Below are 23311 nucleotides of genomic sequence, written 5' to 3' on the forward strand. Positions count from 1 at the left end.
CAGGAGGGCAGGGTTTCAGCAGCATCGCGTCCCTGCAGGGCCGGCTGCCCACCGAGCATCTCCGAATTGTTATTCATGGGACAGGGAGGCTGCTCTGGCTACTCACCAGTCTGAGTCATCACCCCCTGTGAAAATCTATTTTTGTCACCTCTTTGTCTCTGGGAAGAAGTTGTGGTCCCTGCTGCGGGACAGGTCGGGACCGTGGGAGCGGTGAGCCCTACCCTGCTGCATTACCCAACTCTTCCCCATCCCAGCCTGGTGGAGTGGGGCCGGGCTGGTGTAGAGGGGCTCACCCTCCCCCTCACGGCCAGAGCGGCATCAGCCAGAGGTATAAACCTTGCCACCACGATCCTGCAGCCTTTGGTAATGAAATCTGGATGTTCAGGACAGCGCAAAGTCCCCAGCACAGCATCACTTCCCCTGGCAAGAAGCTTTGTAGAAGCATACGGCATTTTTTTCCTCAGGGTTGCAGGTAAAAGGATACCCCTCCCACCCTGATCTGCACACTGTGGGGTAGGGTGGGCTGGTCCAGCACTCACGTGGGTTCCTTTCAAATCCACTCCCGCCTGGCCGCTGCCAGGGTGGGCGTGCAGCAGGCGGGGGGTGACGCAGCAGGGTGCAATCCCCTGCCACGGTTAGCAAGGGACAGGCTGGAGGCAGGTGGGCTCCCTTCACGTCACGGGGCGCAGGCTTCTGTTTCCGTCCCACGCCAGTGCCCACTCGTCCCAGCACACCAAGCACTCACCCTCCCAGAGCGCTCACTGGCCTCACCACCAGGGCCAGATGCCTGTTGCTTGGGTTTTCTTCACATCCACTTGCTCAGCCTGCTCCATGTCCACCTCCACTTTTCCTCCTCATCATTCCCTTCATCTCTCCCTCTTCCTTGAAACACCCCATCTGTCTTCCTCTCCTCCTCCCCACAGCCTTACAACACCACAAGTCAGGCAGGTCTTGCTGGCTCCAGGGTGAGGGTTTTGAGGGGCTGGGGTGCAATGCATTCGGTGGGGAGAAAGAGTGACTGTACCCTGTCAACAACATTCCCCTCCCTGCTCTCACAGAGCCAAATTTGAGGAGTCTTTGTAGCTCTGGCTCCCTTGCTATCACTCAAATGTGCCTGGAGGGAAAGATGTAATTTTTACCGTTGTTTCATACCCAGCACTGGGGCTGTTTTAAACACACATGTTTCTGCTTCCCTGCCAGCTAGGAAGGATTTCCTGCTGTTACTGAGTAGAGTTTGAGATTGATTTTGTTCGCTTTCCCTCTTCTGCTCCTCTTTTCTCGGCAGGGCTGCATCGCCAAGGCCCCAGTGTGCCTGGGGAACAGGAGAGGGCATGGCACAGCTTCTGTTGGAGCAAGGAGAAAGTGATTGTCTCAAGTAGCTCGTTTATGAGCAGTTCAGACTAGAGTGATGGTGGGCAAGATTAAACGTATTTATTTCCCAAATAGATAACATGAGTGTGAGGGGCAGAGGGTGAGGCATCCCATGGAAGCTCTCTGCAACAGTTCTGTCTGAAGTGGGAGAGCAAGACAGCCAGAAAGTTTGCTAGTTTAATTTTTAGGAGAAAGGCAAGGACGAAAAGGCCCTAAAGACCATCACGGGGAATGACTGATGACGAGGCTCTCACCCTCGGGGTGTCAAGGGGCCCTTTACTTCCAGCCTAGGCATCTCGCAGGGAGAAAATCCTCCCTTGGGCTGTGCCGGAGCAGCATCCTCTCGCCAGAGGCTCCCGCCGGGCTGACTTCAGCGAGCTGGAGTCAGGGCTGGCCCCGTCCCCGGGTGCCCCCGGGGTGTCCTCCCTCCCCTTCCTGTCCCCTTGTCCGCTCGCCTCCCACCGCTCGGACCGTCACCCTTGCATCCCGGGGAGGGTGCTCAGCGGGAAGGGGGGGGTCACTGAGAGGGGCACGGCCGGGGGCACGGCCGGGGCCGGGGCCGGGGCCGGGGCCGGGGCCGGGGCCGGGGCCGGGGCCGGGGCGGGGGCGGCGGCGGGGGCGGTGCGGTGCGGTGCGGGCGGCGCCGCCCGGCACATATAAGCGCGGCGCGGCGCGGCGGGGCCCCGGCGCCGGTGCTGCTGCCGGTACCGTCCTTCCCCGCCAGCTCCCTCTGGGCTGCCCGTCCATCCCTCCGACCGCCCGTCCCCCTCTCCATCCCCGCCCGCTTTGTTTTCTCGCCGTCCGCGGGCTCGGGCCCCCCACGCCGCTGCCATCCTGAAGTTTCTGGCGGTGCTGCTGGCGGCGGGCATGCTGGCTTTCCTGGGGGCCATCATCTGCATCATCGCCAGCGTCCACCCGGCCGGCACCGCCGCGCCCGCCGCCGCCGCCGACAATGATTCGGCCGCCGCCGCCCTCCTGCCCGCCGCCGACAAGGGGCTGGGAGCGCTGCACGGCCCCGCCGAGGCTCTGGCCAGCGCCGGGCCGCGCCTGCCGGGGGGGCCGCCGCTCTTCAGCCGCTTCGTCTGCACGCCGCTGAGCACCGAGTGCCCGGCCACCGGCACCGGCAGCGCCGCCGGCAGCGCCGCCGGCCCCGAGGAGCTGCTGGCGCTGCGGAGCGCGGCGGCCCAGCTGCGCCGCACGGCGCTGGAGCAGAAGGAGCGGATCCGCATGGACCAGGAGACCATCCGGGAGCTCACCGGCAAGCTCAGCCGCTGCGAGGGCGGCCTGCGGAGCCCCCCCGCCGCCGCGCCCCCCGCCGCCGCCGGGCTCCGCGCCGCTCCGCACCCCGGCACCATGGGCCACCCCCCCGACGAGCCGCCCGCCGTGCGGGAGCTGGAGGAGGCTGTCCGCACCCTCCAGGACCGAATCGACCGGATAGAGGTGAGAGGGATGCTCCTGGGGATCTGGGAGGGATTCTCGCAGGGGATGATGCTCCCAGGGAAAGATGCTCCTGGGGGGTCTGTGAGGGATGCTCCCAGGGGATGTTGCTCCTGGGCTGATGCTCCCACACGTGCCATTCCCCAGGCCTGCAGCCACATGCACCCCGAACCAGCTTGTCCCCCTCATGAGGCTTCAGGAAGGTTGTCCTTGCCTCGCTCTTTCCTGAGCTCCCTGCCCAGGGGCAAGGGAGCCCTCCTCTTGAGCCCCCCTCTCTTCCCTCCATGCAGGGTAGTCCCAAAGCACCAGGGCTGCCCCACTTTCCCCCCAGTCTGCACCCAGGTAGGGTACCTTGCTTGCCCCATAGCACCTGCCCAGGACTCCTCCAGAGCAGGTTGGCAGCTCAGGGCCAGATGCTGCCCTTTAGCAAAAAGGTAAATCCCATCTGATGCCTCCATGGCTATGAATGGGATGTCTCACAAAGTAAAGTGCAGTGCCACCCACTGTGAGCCTGGCACCCTTTTCCCACATGGTCCACGGGAGCTGGAGAGAGAAGGGCACAGCTGGAGTCATTCACTGTGCCCATTCCTGTGGCACTGGGCTGTTGGCATTTGGGATGCAGACCCCCGGTCCCCACTCTGCAGCAGTTGCACAGCGTGTGCTGGGCAGGCTCGGCCCTGGCTCAGTCACAAGCCAGTGGCACCAAAGGCTGTCCCGTGATGCCTGTCATGGGGCACATCACAGAGTGCAGATGAGTGTTGATTTATTTGGGCTGATATGGGCTCAGCAGTCCCATGGCCCTTGGAAGACTTTGCAGGATATGTCTGTGGCAATAGTTTTGGCACATATGAGCTGCAAGAGGAGAGTTGTCTGTTCTCCCTGTGGGAATTGCTCCAGGCAGGGATTGCTCCCTGAGGTCTGTCAGGTGTCAGAGCCACCTGCAAGGAGCCTCCTGCAAGTCCTCAACGTTCTCATCTTCCTGTTCAGTTCCTTGTTGCCCTCTCCACTCTTCCCTGGAGCGTGGAGCTAGGAGGGAGGTCATGCAGCACTCCAAGGGGTCCCTCTCCTCAGCTTTGCCCTTCTGCCCCCCTCCCTGCAGCCACGTGGGCACAGCAGCAGCAGGCAACGCATAGGAAATTCAGAGCCACTGAGGTCACAGGCTGAGAAATGAGACTGGGAGAGAGGGTTATTGTAATGGATGGAGATATGAACAGGAATAGAAACAGAGAAAGGCGAATAAACACATGCACACAAGAAGGAAAAGAGCTGGAAGAGCAGAGGAAGCACCTGTGAGTTGCCAGGGTGGGATGTGGAGCCTGTTTGACACGCTGCCCAGAGCCAAATGCAGCCAAAGGGAGGGACAGATCCCCCCCCAGAAAACCCCCTGCAGCCCCAAACAAATGATTTTTCCATCAGTGGAAAAATGCAGCAGGTATGCTCACCTAGAAATAAAGCGGGGAAATAAGTCCCTGCACACATATACCAGGTGATGCACGGTGGGATGGTGCCCAGCATATCAGTTTAGATCTTGTGGAGCATCAGGCCATAGAGCCATGCTCTCCCCCTTCTCCGAGGGGCAGCACCACCCGTGAGCTGCCCTGGGCCCTCTCCTGGGGTCTCTGATGATGGTGGGAGGTTTGGGGTGGAGGAGGAGGGTGAAGCTCACAAGGGCTGGAGCAGGCTCTCGCACGCGTCTGGGGAGCCTAAAATGATGCTGGGAGGAGGCTCATGCACACACTGATGAGGAAGCCAAGTGACACGTGACAAAACATGTTCAGTTTTGTGTTGCCAGGGGCCTCAGGGTCCCAAGTATACTCTGCAGGGGAGACACAGCACCCTGAGGCTCAGTGAGCCCTGCCAGGTGAGGAAATAGGGCACTGTGTTGCAGGTGGGCTTGCTCCTGCCTGGTGAAAAGTGTCACCCGTGTGCACCACACCCCTGTGATGGCTGCAGCCCAGCCAGCTGAGCCTCCTGGTCACACCTCAGCCATCCAGTGATGGTTGCCTGTGGCCTCCCTCTCCAAATTGCCTCCCACCGCCCCCCCCCCCCCCCCCCCAGAAGCAGGCACCTAAAACTTCATGGTGGGGTACCCGCACTCTTCTGTCCCACATGGCTCTACCTGTCAGCCCTGGGAGCCTTCCTGGGGTACCCCATGACATGGGAGGCACTCTCAACCTCCACAGCTATCCTGGATGGTGGCAATGATCATCCCAAAAGGTGACCTGGATGGGGACAGTCCCGGAGTGGCCCCCATGTGCTGGAGACTCTGAAAAACCCATTGGGAAGGAGAGGAAATGCTGCCAAGTCTGTGGTGGCTTAGTCTCAGAAGAGGGTTGACACAAAATGCCATGAGCTGCTCTGGGAAGGCTGCATCCCAGGGAGTCTCCAGGCAGGTTTGCCAGCAGGGATTACAGCTGGATGCTTCAGAGCAGGGACTGCGGGGAGGGGGCTGGTGGAAGATTGCTGATCTAATCTGGGCACTCTCAGCCCTGTCTGTAAGGCATAACAAGATTTATTCGTGTACTGAAAAACCTATTAAGGCATTTGTTTCTTAATTTTGTCAGCATGGCAGAAGGATTTCCCAGGGGAGGATGCAGGGAGGGCCCCCATGGTCTCACTCTTTGTCCCCTGCCATTTCCGTGGGGCTGAGTTAGCATCAGCACAGCATTCCCACATCTTCCCTCACCTCTTCCTAACGTCACCCGAGGCACTGATCATCCTTTCCTCATGCACAGCAGCCTAGTTAGGCTTTTTCATCCTGGTTTTGAGGGTCCCCCCCTTTCTCTCAGCACGTGCTCATGTCTGTACACTCAGGTGCATCTTGGAACACAGAGCCAAGAGACCCAGGTGCTCCTTTTCCATGCTTCTGGTTATTGCTGCAAATGGAAAGGGAGCAGGGAGAGAATCACCTTGGCTGCCCGGGCTGTGCTGAGATGCAGATGCCCCCCTTCTCCCCATCATCCCTTGCAGGAGAGCAGAGCAGGAGTGGGGACAGCCTGATGGGCTGGGGGTACCTGGTGGAATTGCAACAGCCTGCTTGCTCCTCACCTGGTACGTGGCTGTGCCATTGTGGCTGGTGACCTGTTTGCTGGCAGGGAACCCTTGGGTAAGGGAATGGGAATGGTAGTGACCTAGCTGCTTCCCTCCTGTCTGCATCTCCAGCAGTGTGGGGATGTAAATACCCAAATTGTGACAGTCCCAGGCCCCCCTGAGCGAGGTTTTAGGGGGACAGGATCAAGAGTGAGCCCTTCCCTTGTGAGGAAGGGGGAAAGGCTGATGCATCCCTGTTTGTCTTCTACTCCATGCAGTCCCTGTTGGAGTTTAATGATCCCCAAGGTCCTGCCTGGGTTAAAAGAGGTGGCAGGGTCCAAGAAACCTCGGTGCAGCAGGTGTGCTGTCCTGCAGCAGTGAGCATCCCAGGGTGGGAGCCACTGAGGAGTTTTGTGCAGGCTGGAAGGATTCATGGGTCAAGGAACAGAATGGGTCTGCTGTGTGCACGCACCCAGCTGAGCATCATGATCCCTGGCATGTGCCGGGGCTGCATCCTGCAGGTCATGTTCCGTGCTCCTGCCTGCCCTGCCCCAGCAGCCAGGGTGTGCTGGTGACTGAGGGGGAGCAGCAGCGCCCAGATTTTACCAGATTTTACCAGATTTTAATGCCAGTGCATTAGTAAATGAGACTGTGATCTCCTTATGTAAATCAAAGTGTATTTGCTGACTGAGGGCTCCAGCCCCAGTGGCACACTCTGGCATGGCTGCCGCAGCCCCCAGCCCCCACCTCCCCCTCCCCACCCCCTTGCCAGCCACTGACATTCAACGTGATTAATATTACCTGGCATCTTTCAATCTCTTTTGCCGGTTCTGGTGGCCAAAAAGCGTGGAACAAGCCTCCCCCACACCCGCTGCCCACTCCCCTGCTGCCTGTGTGGCGGCAGATGGAAAGCCGGGTGCCTGCTGAACAGCCAGGGAGAAGGCGCTTCCCCCCCTCCCCTCCCCTCTCCTCCCCAAAGGTCACCAGTAAATAACAGCTGCACATCAACCATTAATAATTTTGCAAATGATTTGCCTTGTGAGAAAGATGCTCGAGCAGCAGCTCAGAGATGGGGATCATGGCTCGGGGATGCAGCCCAGCCTGGCATCAGGGGGATCATCCAGCACAGCTTGGCTGCATGGGGTAAAATAGGGACTTCAGTCATTGTCTGGCTGCAGGGATATGGATGGTGTTTGCTGGGATGGCCCTGAAGCTCTGCCAGATGAGTGTACTGGCTACAATCCCTTTCCAGAAGGAGCATGGGGTCAGCAATGGTTCAATTGACCATGTGGCTCTGGCTGCCAACTTGGAAGGACCAGCAAGAGCTGGAGAGAGGGCTGGATGGACAAAAAATCAGGAAGGGGGAAGAAATTGAATGAAAGGGGAAAGACACTGTGTATGTGCACAGAGGGAAGCATCAGGAAGAGACGCTCTGAAGTCAGAGAAATGAAAAAGCCATAGGGAGAAAAGTTACAGAGGGAAGAAAATAGCAGCAAGGAGAAAAGCAGGAGGAAGAGGGGGGTAAAAAAAAAGTACTCAGTCACTACTGACTAATGTAGGGCAGGCTATCAGGGGCTAGTGAGAGTGACAAAATTTCCCAGCCTTTTCTTTTTTCGTCATTAACAGATGGAGCCGTGCATGAAAGCAGGGACGTAGGCTCCAAACCCGCAGCTCGAGCAATCAAAGCGTGCGGCAGACAGGAGCGTGCCAGCCTCCGCTGTAGCCAGGCGGCCTGAAAGGATGAGAAAAGCTCTTGGAGCACACGGGATGTGGCCATAGAGGCAAAGGCAACACCATCCCACCTGTGCTGCCTCTGCCAATGCAGCCAGCTCAGCTTGGGTAGAAATGCAGGCAGCCTCAGGTGGGAATTATCCCTGCCAGGAGGATGAGAATTAACCTTTCTACTTCCCTTCCCTCCTGCCAGCTCTACCCTGCCTTTCATCCAGTGGATCCCCAAGATCCCTTCCAAAAAAAAAGGTAAAAGAGCTAAAGCCCCTTTCTCATTGTCTAATCCCTCCATTTTGCAAAGACCAAAGGTAGGATGCTCTTTGCTGGGCACTTTTTCCTTCCCAGAGAGGTTTTGCTCGCTGCAAGAGCGTCCTTAGTGCTGCCGGAGCAAGCGGGCAGCGAGAGCTGGCATTAGGTCAGGGCTGGCAGATGTCCCCAGCACAACCTCTCCTTTCTTGATGGGTTTTGCTTTTCCAGGTTGGTTTTCCCCACAGAACCTGTGGGTTTGCCCTGGCAGACCCTGCTGGCAGCTCTTGCAGACCTTGGGGCATAACAACTTCTGTTTTATTTGTAGCCTGAGCATGTTGCTGCCCAGAGTGGGTACATTTGTGCTCATACCAATGCCATCTTCTCGCTTTTCCTCTCCCTGCTGTTCCCATCCGCCAAGGTTGCATCCTGCCTAGCCAAACCTGACTTTCTTCCAGCCTTCCCCTCCCTCTGTTGTTTATGTTGGATAGCAAAGATTAGGAGTGACATAGGCAAGCCTCCCTCCCCTTCAGCTTTGTGTGCATGATTATCAGGTCCTGTCCAGCCTGGAGAAGCTGGATGTAAGGAAGAAGAAAAAGCAGGAAGCTACAATCACAGATGAGCATGCTGACCACCTCCAGGCCAGCTCTGAGGCTGGAGGGAGGCTGTTCAGATCAACAGGGATGGTATCCCCCTTGTTCTGCCAGCACAAGCCACGAGAATATCCAGGGTTGAAGTAGCCATGCAGATCCCTCAGTGCTGGAGGAGCCAAGGCAAGGGTCTCCAAGGCTGCTCCAGCACCTCTGGGAAGGTCTGGCAACACAGAGAAGGTGGTTGTCATCTTTCAGAGTCCATGACAGAGACACTAGTGCGCTAAGAACATGGGGGAAGAAGAGGGTTCCTATTTACAGGGAAACCCCAGGAGAATGGCAAAGGGTCACCTTCTCCTTTCTAGACTGCTTTTCTTCGAGCTGGGGTGGGGTCTCTCAGTAAGGTGGGATCTGGGGTCTTTGCAGAGTGCAGTAGCAGCTGGGAGCATCTTCACCAGCTGCCGTGTTGGATTTGCCATGGGAAGAGTTTTGGTCTGAGTGTTAACCCTGATGGGACAAGACAGGCTTGATGTCCCCAGGTGATGGTTCGTGCCTTGAGGACTAGAGACACAACAGCCTGGCACGAGTCCCACTTCTCCCTGGCATCCTGTTGGCCTGGGAGAGGTTGGCTTATGGAGAGCTACCTGGCACACGTGCACACACCCCCACACTCTGGCTGAGCTGGGCTAAGAGGATTACAGCCCCATTAGTGATGTTAACGTGCTGGCTATAGGTAAGCAGCCTCACGAGCAGCAGGAGTGACCGGGAGCTCTGAGGTCCTTCCTGCATCATTTCCTCGTGGGAGGCTGCCTGCAGGAGCAGAGCCAAGGGATGACCCAAACATCCCATCCTTGCTCTGCCTCTGAAGCAGCAGAAAGTCATTAAGAGCAGCAAAGCTTTATTTCGCAGTAATGAACTCAATGGGGGCTCTGAGAGGGGAGGTACAAAGTCAGCTGGAGGCTCTTGGAGAAGACCCCAGTGCGGATATGGGACTGTCATCCCAGCACTACCTGTAGTGCTGCAGGCTGGGCATGTCCTTATTTAAACTCTTATAGAGACACAGTGCTGAATTTTCCCTTTTGTCCCTCCTGTTCCCTCCATCGTGTCTGCCACCAAATGCAGCAGGAGCTGCCAGCCCGCACCAATGGCTCAGCACCCACTGCCCCGGCACTTGCCCGTGATGCCCTCCACACCAAGATGGAGCAGCTGGAGGAGCAGCTCCTTTCCAAGATCCTGACCCTGCAGAAGGAGCGCCAAGCCGCCAGCACTGACCGCAGCCAGCAGCAGCACAACATCGAGAAGGAGCTGAACTCCCTCCAGAACCGGGTGACGGAGCTGGAGCACGGTGAGTCCTGCCCGACGGGGATGGAGGTGGGGCGGGGGGTTCCTACCCCGAGGTACATCGCCAGGAGAGCCCCCGGACAGGTCACCCTCATCCCCGTTAGAGGTGCTGACCTTTCTCTCTCCTCCCCATCCTTGTTATGTAGGACCACTGGGCTACAGCCCTCCTGATGCCTTCAAGGTGACCATCCCAGTGCAGAACAACTACATGTATGCCCGCATGAAGAAAAGCCTGCCGGAGCTCTATGCCTTCACCATCTGCATGTGGCTGAAGTCCAAGGCCCTGGCAGGAATTGGCACCCCGTTCTCCTATTCTGTCCAGAGCCAAGCCAACGAGATCGTGCTGTTGGAGTGGGGCTCCAACCCTCTGGAGCTACTCATCAATGACAAGGTCAGCCCAGTTACAGGAGGGGCAGGAGAGAAAACCCTGCCCTCATCTTCCCTGCTTCAGTCACTCTAGGAAATTATATTCCTGGGGGCACTGGTGTGGGGGAGCTGGGAGGAAGGGGCCCTAAGCTTATGGTGGGAGGCAGGAGGATGGGGAGGATGGCTCTTTGGGGTGAGTTTTGAGAGGGATAAGCAGCACATCTGGTTGTCTGTAGATTTTGGGATGCTACCACCACGGGGGTGCACTGCTTGCTCTGTGAGGGGCTGGGGAGACCCTGGGGTCCCCCAGCAGTCCTACCAAGCACTGGGATCTTGCTCTTCTCTCAAAGGTTGCCCAGCTGCCACTGAGTCTGAAGGACAAGGCCTGGCACCACATCTGTGTGGCATGGACCACCCGGGACGGCAAGTGGTCGGCGTATCAGGATGGTGAACAGCGGGGTGCTGGCGAGAACCTGGCCTCCTGGCACGCCATCAGGCCCCAGGGTGTCATCATCCTGGGTCAGGAGCAGGTATGTACCAGTTTGACACCCAGAGCTGCCAGTTAGCATCGCTCTAGTGGGAACTGGCTGGGGGGAAAAGCCCCTCAATGGGGCGAGGGCAGGGGGCAGTGTGGGAAGGAATGCTCAGCAGGGCATTGGCTCTCCTGCCTGTTCATCCAACCTCCAGGCTCGCCATGTGTGCTCACTGCCTTCTCTTCCCTCTCCCTATCCCTTTGGCCTCCCTGCTTTGTCTTCTTGAATCTCTTCCATGTATCCATCCCCTCCCCTCCTTGCCATCAAGCACTTTGCTCTGCTTCTCCCCAAACCTCTCCCTCTCCCTCTTGCCCTGTTTGCCCAGTGGATGCATGTTCTCTCCATCCCTGTCCAATCACCTCTCCTGCTCTTTCCCAGGACACCCTTGGGGGCCGCTTTGATGCCACACAGGCCTTCGTGGGAGAGCTGGCACAGTTTGGCGTGTGGGACCACATGCTGGCGCCAGCAGAGATCCTGGGCTTGGCTAACTGCACCTCCCACCTCCAAGGGAATGTGATCCAGTGGGATGACCAGGCGGTGGAGGTCTTTGGAGGCGCCAGCAAGGCGGGCTTCGCTGCCTGCGAGGAAGGGAGGAAGGCATGAGTGGCCCCCAGCCCTCTCCCCAGCACCAAGGAGCCCAGTGGCAGCCCCAAAGCAGGGAGCCCCTTTCTCCCCTCCCAGACAGACCAGTAAGCCTTGCTGGGGCAGTGCTTGAGCCCCTGTGCTGGTGCCCCAGGAGGGAGAGGGGCCCCTGGAAGCCTCCCTGTTGTCCCTGTGCTGGTGCTGTGGCTTGTCCTCGTTCCTGGCAGGCTGGCTCCTGAGTCTCATCTCACCCCACTTCTGTTTTGGGTGGACCTCAGTGTACCTGCAGCCGTCCTTGGTACGGTGAGGGTCCTCACCTTGTCAGACCTAACAGAGAGTGGGAAGGAGAACTCCATCTAGTTTGAGTGCAGTCCAGCCTCAGTGGGGTGCCAGGGTACAGGCATCACCTGAACACATCCCCTTTCCTTATTTATTTCTAGCAACCTCACTGTCTGGGTTTATGAGCCTGCATTCCAGGATCTCACCTCCAGCCCCATCCTTCTCCTGCTGCCCTGGTTTTTTAAATGTGGCCCCAGGGAAGCTGAGGGAGAATGGCAGAGAGTCACTGGGACAGCACTTACCCCCCTGCATCCCTTTCCCTGCCTCTGCTGCCTGTTTGGGCAGGGCTGCCGGAGGGGAGCCAGGCTTCTGAGGCTGAGGGAAGGGAGCATTCCCCACCACCTCCAGGCTGGGGCATGGGTCAGCCACTAAGGGAATGGGGGGAAAGGGGCAAAGCATCTCCCCCAGCGCTGGCCGAGGGGGAAAGAGTGCAGCACTGCCAAGGGAGCAAAAGCAAGAAAAAAAGAGACAGAGGATGGTGGTGGTCAGAGGAGCCCTGCCATCCATCCCCCAGTCTTTTGGTACTGGATTGGGCTACTGCCCTTGGTTCCACCCCGGTCCCCTTCTTTAGCTGCTCCTTGCCAGGAACAGGGCTGCCACTGGCCTTGGAAGTGGGAGGGTGAGAGAGCGGGCTGGTGTTTTCCCTGTGGAGTGCCTGAGAATACGCTGTTTCCACATTGCGTGGTCACCAACATCTCGATATGTGAGTGTGTGTATGTGCACGTGTGTGTGTCTGGGGGTGGGGTGGGAGGGTTATTTCGGGGCTCTCATGGTTGCTCAATGCAGTGTTCAGCTTCCAGTGTTCCCCCCTACCCCAAGTCCCACTTTGGGTGACAGCTGCCCCCACCCCTGGGGGAGGCGAAGCTGGCAGAAGGGACAGCCCTGCCACCCCGCATCCCCCTGCCCAGGGTCTCTGCCACTGGTGGGGGACACGGTGGGGATGGGGAGCAGCCCTTGTGCCAAGTGGGAACACTGTGACCTTCGTGCACCCGGAGGAGCTGCCCCCTCTCCCTCGCTCGCTCGCGCGCTTTCTCTAATGCACGTTCGTGAAAAGGGCCCCTGACGTGCACCCGTGTTGGGACATTTCTTTTGTAAAGCTGATGGTGAACAATAAACGTGATGTTTTCTGTTCGAGCCTCCTGCGGAGTGCGAGGTTGCTGGGGGGATGGAGGGGACTGGCCAGCCCAAGCTGAGGTGACCTTCCCCAGGGTGCTTAGGGTTGCATCACTGAAGGGAGTTGGCCGGGCCCATCTCTGGCATTACAGGAATATCATCACAAGGGTTTGGTATTGTTGCCTCGGGGGGGCAGGGGGGTGGTGTCACAGTCTGGCCACCTTTGATCTACTCCACTGCAGAGCAGTATGGGGTACAGGCTGCTGCTGGTGGGGTATGAGGGCTGGGGAAACACCTCTGATGGGGGAGGAGGAACCCCCATCCTGACAACAGGGAAGCAGAAGCAAGTGAGAAATCGTGGCCTCTGGGTCAGAGCATGATAGCAAGGAACTCACATTGAGTATAAATCTAATTAAGTACTAGTAATGAGTTTCTGATCTAGCTAGGCACACAATGGTTCAGGCATGGCTCTTGGAGCACCTATTGTAGAACAATTTGTGACCAGGTCTGCATGGTGCTTTTGCCCCTCTGTGGGTCCTGCTCCTCCTAGGACAGGGACAGCCTCATCAATAGTTGGGGAAAACAGAGCACAAAGCCAGAGGACTGAGTTTTCCCCATTGCTGGCATGCTGGTGGGATCTCCTCCCTGAGTCAGAGCTGGCCCCCCCCCCCTTCTGCTTCTGGAGGTTATTTAATGCCATAAAAGAAAGCCTGGCATTCTCACCTTCAGCACCTCTCCACAAAGTTGGGGGCTTTTTTTGAAGAAGAAGTATGTACTTCAATTGAAGGCTCACACCCCCGTTACTGAGAGGAGAGGGTTCAACAGGTGACATCTGCTCGTGTGCCCAAGTAACAGCAGCATAATTAAGAAGGGCAACATTTTTAGAGGGAGAAATATCAAAAAACATTGCTGGGATCATAAACTCAGAGGTTAAATGGAGGGGAAACTGGTCCAGAAGCCCCTCCCATCAAAACTGCAGAAGCACTGTGAGAGGGCTCTTGGGGCTTCTGGCCAAGGCAGGAGAAATGTGAAAGGATGAACAAGGATGGAAACAGCCTGGCTGCTGATGTAGGCTATTGGCATAACACCCATCTCCTCCGGAGCCCGGAAACCCAGCCCACGTTGAAATTGTGTGTAAATCCTCTCCAGAAAAGCAGAAACAAAGGGGACACCAGAAGATGCTTGATCAGGGCCTTTGGCACTGCCCTCCTCATCCCTGCCAAATGATGCTGGCATGATCCCCATCCAGCCATGTTCCTGGGATGTGGATCTGTCTCTTCTGGAAGAGGAGACTGGGGGGAGCCTGGCGGCACAGCTTCTGCAGGGTGAGCTCCTCTCCCCCAGAGATTCACAGCCAGTTAGGCAGACCTGGGGGCACATAGGAAAACTTGATAGAATTTTCCTAAACCTTTTAAAAGCTTCCAGCAAATTCCTCTACATAAGGCTGTTCAGGAAACAAAGGCATTATGGAGAGATTAGAAACTGGTTGGGAGACACAAATGAAGAGCAGAAATAAATATTTGATCTCCATCCTGCCCTGGCTCTCTGCAGGAAGCAATGTCTCCTTCTTGCCTGTCTGAGGAGGAGGAGAGCAAGATGAGACCATTTCTTTTCGGTAAGCCGAGCCTTGCAAGAGCTGCAAACCTGCAACAGGGCTTAAAAGGTAGAGGAGATGACAAATCAATAGTGTTGCTGGCTGCAAGGAGTAATTACAATGACTTACACATATTGCTTGCTTCTAAATTAACCAGGAGCACTCAGGAGATGCCCTGCGTCTCTCTAAGGGCAGCTGGTTGGAAAACAACCTGTTGTGCACAGAAGAGATGAGGAACAACAAAGTCATCCTTGGCGGGGAGAGGGGGGAAAGAGAAGGAAATTTTTAACAATGGTGCGGAGAAGAAGGTTTTGTGGTTGTGGTAGGTGCTTCAGCTGGTTGGTTGTGTTGTGTCTGGATATCCAGGATGGGGGGAAAAGGTGGAGGGCACCCAAGAGGTGGGCAGTGCAGGGCAGGGGCACTGCTGGGCTATGGCAGTTCAGCAGGAGCTGGCACAAGAGGAGATGGTGTGGGAGACAGGCAGGTGTGATGGATGCCACCCACGTGCTGTCCTCTATCTCCCTGCCAAGGGGCTGTAAGCACACTTTGAGGAGAGGAAAGGGACTGCCATTTCCTTTCCTAATCTGCAGGACTCGCCACTGCAGGGCTTTCTGCTACCAAGGGCTTAGCCAGACTCAAATACCACCCACCCCATACTCCCAAAAGGTTTTGTCCTGCAGTGAAGAAGACCAAGTCAAACATGGCAACAGGAAACCTTCAGGCCTGATGGCTATTAATTATTGTGTTTGGAAGGAAAACGCTGACATTTCTGAACCCCTCTGGCCCTACCCCTCTTTCCAGAGGGCACCACTGGCCACTCAGGCTCTGCCCTCCCAGGGACATGGGCAATCCTGGGACCCCTGACCTCAGAATGGGCTTCGGGGATCTCTTGTGGTCCCCAATACCTGCGACCTCAGCAAAGTTTGCATGTCATGGCTCCCTGCAGTGTGTCAGCCTCCTGGTGCCCTCAAACGAGGTCAAGCCAGCCCATACTTGTCCTCAGGAGGCGGCTTCCAAAGCCCCCATTACCTGCTCTGCCCTAGCAATGGGGCACTGCCTAATTGCCTCCTTCCACATCCCTGTCCTGCTGGGAGCCTCCTGTGCTCCTTCCCAGAGCCAGGAAGGCTCATTAAGAGTTGTGTAGTGCTTGCACAGGGAACGCGCCATGATTCCGGAGCATCTGGCACAGCAACAGCCCCCGCACGGCTGCCAGTGCTGCAGCACAGACCTTACTAACAGTAGCTGTCGTTACTAGAGGTAGTAGCTACAGCATCACGTGGGGCACTGTGTTTCCCAGCAGACATGGGGATCCAGCTATCCCAAAGCAAGCTGTTCTCTGGCACAGAGGCTGAGCTGCTTCTGGCTGCCACCCATTCTTGCACACCATCATCCTCATCTCTGCCTTCCCTCAGCTCAACGTGGTGGGGGTTCTGATCCCAGTGAAATGTGGCTTCAGCATTCCCACGGGGCATCCTGAGCGTTCCTCCTGCCTCCAGAGAGCTGCATCCACAGCATCCTCGGGCAGCTGCAGGGCGGACCTCGGTGTGACCCACATCCCCAGCCTTGGCCCTCTGTTACTACCCAAGGCAGTGGGAGTGGTGCCCAGTCCCTGGGCTGTGGCTGACAGGCTGGACAGCAAGCTCCAGCCTCCCTGCTTTATCACAAAGATAAGAGGAGATGGGGCATGGTAGAGCCTGTGCCCACAGGGACAACAGGGAAGTCCCAAAACCTGGCCAGAAGCAGGTAAGAAAAGAGAGAAAGAAAAGAAAGCTGTCCTCCACCTGATGAAGAGTCAGCCTGCTGTCTGGTCAATGAAGATGGCTAAAAGAAAGCACAAGGCAATATATTTATTCCATATATGTATATTTTGCAGTCAGTGGTTACTTTTCTGTGTTCAGCTAAGGAGTACAACATGCCCTCATGTCAGGAGGCAAATGGCACTTTGTTTCAATGCATTTCACTGTGGCTGCTGAAAACAAAGGGATGAAAGAGTTTCTACCTCTGATTAGTGGCAAATAAGGCATGAGCAGCTGGAGCAAAGCAACAATTCCATCTCCCTACAGATCCACAGGGGTGAATTGGACCCTTGTTCTGGATTTGCTTTCACCTAAGAAGGGCACCTGATCACTTGGTATTGGAAACTAAAGACCAGGTGACGTGCTGTCTCTGCTGTCAGAGCCAGCAGCAAAAGGACCAGTACACACAACCTTTGTTGGCACAACAGGGCTCTGACTGGCTTGCTGAGTTATACAGAGACAACCTCTGGAAACCCTGCACTTGAGGGTCCAGAAACCAACTGCTCACATTTTGTTAAGGCACGGTAGATGGAGACAGGCCAGCAGAATGCTCTCCTTCTTAAGGAGGCATCTCTATCTTGCAGCCCCACTGTATCACCCACAACAATCACAAAAACATTGTTTTTCCTATCTTTGGGCCCACTGCAGGCTTTTTTTGGCCATTTTCCCTTAGATTCCCACCTCGGAGCCACTGATGAATAATCCTCACAAGCAGTCCCAGCATTCCCCGAGGGAAACGCTCCCTGGGGTCACAATGATCAGAACTAAAACACGTTTAATCCAACCCGGACTCACACAGACAAGTGTGCTCCCCCCTGCCCCACGCACAGAGGCACATGCACAGAAACACACCAGCTCACACTCACTTGCTGCTTGGTAGTAAAAGTGGGTGAATTACACAGGGATTAAAGCATTAAAAAAAACACAGCAAGAATACAGTGCTTGAAAGTGCCGTGTCCCTGGAGAGATTAGAGTAGCTGCCTGGAGATAAAGTAATGATGATGGAAAGATCTTCTTCCTCGCAGAGATTCTCTTCCTAATTATCTCGTCTGCAAAGAAAAAATGATGATCTCCCAGCTTTTATCTGTCTCTTGACAATTTTAGCTCTGTGCCTGCCTCGTTGCAAGAGGCCCAAAAGAGGAAGGAGAGGGAATTAGCCCAGGAGGCAGGAATGGTAGGAGAACGAGCAGCACAGGAAGCAGTGCTTCATTTTTGTCACCACCAGCAGCGACAGAAAAGGAAAAGATGAATGATCACTGCAGCTTTGTCTTTCCAAACCCAAAGGCAGCTTCCCTGCCTCCAGCACTGCTCTGTCAGGCAAAGGACAGCCAGGAGGTCGGATCCACTGCTGAACCTGTTAAAGAGATCACAAGGTGTTCTCCCTGTAATCACAGGGCAGAGCTTCATGCTAGGGAAGAGGACTCCTGAGCTGGCAGGGACAGGAGAGCGCCTAGATTGTTCCTCCCCCACTCTTTTCCTTCTCAAACAGCTGGAAAGCAAATTCTTCTTTCAGCAGACAGCGAGCAGCAAGAATGTTTCAAACACACGCCAGCCAGAAGGACCACGTGAAAAAGCAGACCCATGAGCCACTCTGCAAGACAAGGATGGCCACTGATGGATACCCAGGCATCACAACCAGCAGCTGGGGCTTTGCACAGGAGAAGTCTTTCCCTTGGTGTTATCCTGGAGCTTGCTGATCTCCATGTCTGTTAATTTAAGATGAATACAACCCTAGACCTCCCTGAAAGCTGTTTAAGCCCTGGTTTAGAGGCTTATTTGGCTAGCAGGGTGCGGACACAACAGAGGTTTTGTAGCAAGCCCAGAGCCAAGAAAAACCGCAAAACAAACATACATTACAAGCACAAAGCTATGGAGGTTGGGAGGGGATTTTCTCAGTGGGGATGGAGGCTGGTGCTGTAGGAGCTGTTTGCAAACTCATGATTCATCCCCTCAGTCTCACTTTCTTCTTCTTTACACTCCCGTTGACATGCAAATGTGAGCTGTTGCCTCTCCCACAAAATGACAGCTGTGTCCAGTTCTAGAGCCCCCAGTTCAGGAAGGACATTGAGGTGCTGGGGCATGTCCAGAGAAGGGCAATGGAGCTAGTGAAGGGTCTGGAGCACAAGTTCTGTGCAGTTGAGGGAGCTGGATTGTTTAGCCTGGAGAGGAGGAGGCTCAGGCGAGACCTGATCACTCTCCAATCCCCTGAAAGGAGGCTGTGGCCAGATGGGGGTCAGCTTCTTTCTCCCAAGCAACCCGACAGGACAAGGGAACATAGCCTTAAGCTGCACTGGGGAGGTTCGGGTTGGACATTAGGAGGAATTTCTTCACAAAAAGGGTGGTTGGGCATTGGGATGGGCTGCCCAGGGAGGTGGTGGAGTCACCGTCCCTGGAGGCGTTTAGGGGAAGACTGGACGTGCCCCTCAGTGCCATGGCCTGGCTGACAAGGCAGCGTTCGGTCAGAGGCTGGACTCCACTATCTCAGAGGGCTTTTTAAACATGATTCTGTGATTAAAGTAAAAACCAAAATTGCCTCAAATCGCTTCTTGTTCTTATATTTATCCTTGTTGTTTAAAAGAAAAAATAAGTAGAACCAGGCCCCTAAGGGGTTTTAGGTCAGCAAAACATCGAGCTGCCAGACGCCAGGCTGGGGGCCGGCGGGGCGGCTCTGCGGCCGGGCCCGCACAGCACAGGCGCTCCGTGGCCACCCCACCGCCGCCAGCGTCCCAAGGCCCCGCGCGGCGGCCGGCAGGGAGGCAGCCAATCAGACGCGCCGAGCGGCGCGCTCCGTCCAATGGACGCCGAGGTGGGCGGGACTTCCCGCGCCCGTTGCTATGACAAGCGCGGCTCTTCCTTAGCAACGGCGCTGGGCCGCGGCGGCCGCGCAGGTGAGGCCGCGCCCGGAGCTCCGCGGGGCCGCTCAGCGCCGCTGGCCGAGCTCTTCCTCCGCGGGGCCGAGGGCGGCGGACCGGCGTGGCGGGGCTGCTTCGGGTGTGCGGTCCACTCGGGCCGCGTTCCGCTGCCTCACACCCTCGGGCTGTGGCCGCGGGCACGCCCCGGGCTAGGGCTGGGTATTGAAGTGGCTCCCGGGGGTGGTGCTAGCCAGGCGGGGGTTCTGTCCTGCGGAGGTCGTGGTTTGGGACATCTGAGGGTCCCGCGGCCCCCATGTGAGGGTTGGTGGTCTGTCTGACTTGGTGCTTTAGCCAACAGCTCTATGTACGTGGCATAAACGATTGGTGCGTCGCCTGACACCGTGTTTGTTTCGTTTTCTTTTTAATATGGGCTCACCCTTGCTCTCCCTGGGTGGGAGAGGAAGATGCTTTGTTGTGGGTGAAAGAACCAGAGGGAAGACCGCGGTGAAATGCTCTGAATCTCTCAGTCAGTGCTGTGCCTCTGCGTTGCTCGAGTAGAGGCAGGTTGGTAATGAGGCCCTGAGGCACGTCCAGAGTTTTCCCATATGGCCCTCCCCAGCTGGCAAATGCTCGGGGATCTGAGGAGCAAGTGCACAAACGAGACCAAGATGTTCCTGTTAAACATTTCCGTCCAGACAAGTACGCAGATTCTGTGCCTAAAATACTCCTACCCTTCTCTTGTCGTGTGCAGTTTGAAACTCTTGCAGATAATAGCATCCTGGGAAAATCCTTTTGGAATTAATCAAGAGTGGTAGCAGCTGATATATTGTTCTCTTGTCCTCTGTTGAAAGCTGTACCTTGGCTCAGCTCTTCCCTTAAGCTCCATTGGTGCTTCTGGGAAGTGCTGTGCTCCTCACTTATGGAAAACGATACGGGTTAATAGTTTGTTTGCATTAGTGGTCTGTGAGCTAAGGCTCTCAGTGGGGTGTGAAGGTGGTGTTGCGGAAATGGCGAGTGAGTTAGCATGATATTCTCGTAATAGTTTCATTTGCCTTTTGTTTTAATTGAAAGCCATCTGTCTCTTGCCCATGTTTATTTTTGTTGAAGCAGTGTCCTCTCAGCCAAGAAGTGACTCCTCCTGCTGAAGCTGGTCAGAGAGGAGCACAGAGCCCTGCTCCTCTCAGCCGGCTGTGCCGTAGCACTTTGCTGAACTCCAGGCAGCCCCTCCTCCCCTTCCTGGACTCTCTGTGGAAGGACCATGGAAGAAACTGAGGAGGAAAAAAAGGACGAGGCTGATTATAAAAGGCTTCACAGTTTTCCTCTGATTAGGGTAAGGAGGGGGATGGATTACACATTTACCAGTGTCAGAGATATGAAAATCTGCCTTCATTCTTACTATCCTTCTCCCACTGAGTAGCTATTGTGAGAACATGTATACTGATGGTCCTGTGGAGGGATCCTGGTTGTCACTGCTGCTTTCTCCCTGTCCTTGACCTCTCCCAGGGAAATCTAATAGCACTGGTGTTCCCCATGTCAGCCAGAGGAAGCCTGGGGCAAGTGATCCATCAAACAGATTGAGAGCACGCTGCCTTTGGAGCCCTCTCCTGTGTTTTGGATGCAGCTTGCTTTTTGTCCTAGAGAAGCTGGGGCAAAAGATCTTGGTAGCCAGCCAGATAGCAGCAGCAGCAGAAGAAAAGGCTGTGTAATTTAGACTTCTTTGTTACTCATATAGCAATAATTAAGGACTGTGGTTAAAACGGTATTAACATGCTTTCCCTTTATCTTACAGCAGAAAAACTGGCAAATGTCTTGATCTCCTCCTTTAAGCTGTGCTTACACAGTGCTAGTTTTCATGTAGGTAGAGAAGAATTCCTCATTGGCTGGAGGAATGGTTCACTTATAATGCAATAAGCCATTTTCATATTTACTATGTCTAAGCCCCCAAAAGAGCCAGTGCAGAAGTAAGAGCGACTTACTGTTGTCTTGTGTCCAGCTCTTCTTTTTCTGCTTAGTTGCCTTGTCTGTTTGCTCTTCCCAGCACTCGGACATGCCGGAGGAGATGCGCGTGGAGACCATGGAGCTGTGCGTCACGGCGTGTGAGAAGCACGCCACCAACAATGAGGTACTGGCCACCTCCCAGAATAGGCAGCCCGCTGTTACTGCAGCTCAGGGCACCTGCAGGAGCAGGGGTAAGAGTGCAGGGCAGAGCAGTCAGGTCCTGACATCCTATTACTCTCTCTCTGCACTGAGCTAGGGTAGAAGGAGGCAAAGAGCTTGGCTGGACCTCAGATTCAGTTCCCTTGGTCTGCAAGATCCGTAAGAGCACTTTGCAGATATTAGTAGTGATGCTGGCTCCCAAACTTTACCTCCTTGCTTATCCTGCCTTCCTGACACATGCGTCCACTCTGTTCATAAAATGCCCTGTGTCCTGAGGGCTTGGTTCAGAACTGTGTGGAGTCTCTTGTTTTGGGGATGAGTACATGAAATTCTGTTAAGTATTCCCTTTTGGCTTTAGGACCAACAATAAAGGGAAAACATACCTTGCTTGATGGGCAGGGCACCGGCTGTCACTGCAAAATCTTCCTCTGCTTTTTTTTTTTTTGGATCAAGCAGAGTGTGATCTGGGAGAAATGAGCCTTTTAAAAGTCAGCCTACTTTCAGTGTTTTGGTAATTACCTGGAGAAAAATAATGGACTCCTGTAAAAATAGCTGCAGCTTAGTGACCTGAATCGCCTCTCATGGTCACTGCAACCAGCATAACTCCAGCAGCATCTAAAGCAGAACTCTTGCTTCAGACTGTGTGAACAACAGAAGTGATGCAGTTCATTGAATTTCTCCTAGCTGCTGTGCTGGAGGCTGCTGAGAGTTCTACCCTTGGGTGTACCTCTGGGGAGCTCCCAATTCCTGTGGTGCAGCTGCTGTACCTGTTGCCCGTGGCTTGAGTAGTCTTAAAGGGAGGAGAAGACTAGGGGGATGTTGGCATAAAACCTCCTTGGTTGCTTTATCTCACCCTATGTTCTCTTCCTTAACATTCTCCAGAGTGCTGCCAAGATGATCAAAGAGACAATGGACAAGAAATTTGGGTCCTCCTGGCATGTGGTGATTGGGGAAGGTTTTGGCTTTGAGATCACTCACGAGGTGAAGAACCTGCTGTACATGTTCTTTGGTGGCAGCCTGGCCGTGTGCGTCTGGAAGTGTTCCTGACCCCTGGCCGGGTCCCAGACTTGCTGAATACAAGAGATTTCTTCCTGCTCTTGACAAGTTTTGTATGATCTGGAGGTGGGGCTTTATTTTTAATACTTAAATGTCAAGATTTCTTTTTTTCATACTGACGTAACAGTTCTGTGGGATACATAAAGTTGGTGTGTGTGTGTGTATAAACTTGCTAAACTGTCCTGTCCTTGCTTGTGGGATTTCTCATCTGTCTGGCTCTTTCCTTGGTGTTTGAGCTGAAGCAGGGGAGAGATGAGGAATAGGTAATCTCACAACACACTACACAGCAGCGCTAGCAGGGGAAAGCAAAAGCAAAAAGGTGCTATCTAGCCCTATGGTTTTTTAAACTCCCACTTTTTCCACATAGTTTCCTCTCTCCTCTGCTTTCTCCACTACCATGCAGTATGGCTCTGACCAGCACCTGTCTTTCCTCTCTCTGGATCTGCTTATACATTCTTCCTCCCTTCTAAGATGTCTGTGCAGACCTGACAGCACCAAGGGTCTCCCTTCAGGCTGCCTGTGGAGGTGTGAGCCACAGGGAAGCAGTCCCAGCTTGCCCTTCCCTGCTGTTTTGGGAGGGTATAACAGCTGAGCTGCCTGGGTGTAGGAGGTTGCTATGCAAACTGCCCCCTCCTTTCTCACCCACAGCACACGGAGACAGCATGAAAACACAGGCGGCTGACGACGCCTGGGGAGTGGGTGAGAGCTCTTTTTAAGGCTCAAATGCCTCCCTGTCAGTTCCTGGGGGTGTTGCAAGTGCTGTGTACTTTCAGCATCTTGTTTGGAGGCTGACAGAGGAAGGAGGCTCCATGTGAAATATAACTTGGTCATCAGAAACCCAATGTCTTTCTTTTAGCCTGTTTCAGTTTTTAAAACCGTTGGTGTTGGAGGATCGAATGAGCGTAACTATGTTACGTGTATGGCTTATTTATAAAACCTGGGCAACTGTGTTTTTACAATAAAAGTTTAGTAAAATGTCTTTGCGTGCATTTATGTAGGCCAAGTGGTTCAACAAACATGGAAATAAGTAAGCAATGGTGTAGCACAGGCAGAGGACAGTGACAGATCTCCATCCTGCAGGTTTCCTGTGTGACTCTCAGCCTCCCTGTTTCGTTCCTTTTACCAGGGCAAGCCACGATGGTGAGGAAGGTTGCCAGGCCCATGGTGCTGCTGGCCACAT

The 23311-nt window shown here is 55.1% G+C and overlaps 2 protein-coding genes across 7 annotated transcripts; both read left to right on the forward strand.

Annotated features, from left to right (window-relative positions):
• The first annotated feature begins 2071 nt into the window (after positions 1 to 2071).
• NPTXR (neuronal pentraxin receptor) lies at positions 2072 to 12697 on the forward strand. Its single transcript, XM_069002770.1, has 5 exons — positions 2072 to 2811; positions 9525 to 9747; positions 9890 to 10134; positions 10460 to 10639; positions 11021 to 12697. Exons 1-5 carry the CDS (start codon positions 2239 to 2241, stop codon positions 11243 to 11245), a joined length of 1446 nt encoding a protein of 481 aa, XP_068858871.1. The 5' UTR covers positions 2072 to 2238; the 3' UTR covers positions 11246 to 12697.
• Positions 12698 to 18898: 6201 nt separating this feature from the next.
• On the forward strand, positions 18899 to 23110 carry DNAL4 (dynein axonemal light chain 4). 6 transcript variants are annotated; one of them, XM_069002774.1, is made up of 4 exons: positions 18899 to 18954; positions 20029 to 20248; positions 20957 to 21040; positions 21958 to 23110. In XM_069002774.1, exons 2-4 carry the CDS (start codon positions 20177 to 20179, stop codon positions 22120 to 22122), a joined length of 321 nt encoding a protein of 106 aa, XP_068858875.1. In that variant the 5' UTR covers positions 18899 to 18954; positions 20029 to 20176; the 3' UTR covers positions 22123 to 23110. The 6 variants fall into 6 exon arrangements, with proteins under 6 accessions (XP_068858875.1, XP_068858878.1, XP_068858873.1 ...); XM_069002777.1 differs by having other exon boundaries at positions 18940 to 18954; positions 20026 to 20248; XM_069002772.1 differs by lacking the exon at positions 18899 to 18954 and adding an exon at positions 18962 to 19617 and having other exon boundaries at positions 20026 to 20248.
• Positions 23111 to 23311: the final 201 nt, after the last annotated feature.

Source organism: Aphelocoma coerulescens, chromosome 1A, assembly GCF_041296385.1.
Source record: "Aphelocoma coerulescens isolate FSJ_1873_10779 chromosome 1A, UR_Acoe_1.0, whole genome shotgun sequence".
Lineage (NCBI taxonomy): Eukaryota > Metazoa > Chordata > Aves > Passeriformes > Corvidae > Aphelocoma > Aphelocoma coerulescens.

What these genes read in the sequence shown, in the direction of transcription:
- NPTXR (XM_069002770.1), top strand. Translation starts at nt 2,239, where the DNA reads ATGCTGGCTTTCCTGGGGGCCATCATCTGCATCATCGCCAGCGTCCAC. An exon ending in AGCTACTCATCAATGACAAG is followed by an intron (nt 10,135 to 10,459) that starts GTCAGCCCAGTT and finishes CTTCTCTCAAAG; the next exon opens with GTTGCCCAGCTGCCACTGAG. An exon ending in TCATCCTGGGTCAGGAGCAG is followed by an intron (nt 10,640 to 11,020) that starts GTATGTACCAGT and finishes GCTCTTTCCCAG; the next exon opens with GACACCCTTGGGGGCCGCTT.
- DNAL4 (XM_069002774.1), top strand. Translation starts at nt 20,177, where the DNA reads ATGGAAGAAACTGAGGAGGAAAAAAAGGACGAGGCTGATTATAAAAGG. An exon ending in ACAGTTTTCCTCTGATTAGG is followed by an intron (nt 20,249 to 20,956) that starts GTAAGGAGGGGG and finishes TGCTCTTCCCAG; the next exon opens with CACTCGGACATGCCGGAGGA. An exon ending in AGCACGCCACCAACAATGAG is followed by an intron (nt 21,041 to 21,957) that starts GTACTGGCCACC and finishes AACATTCTCCAG; the next exon opens with AGTGCTGCCAAGATGATCAA.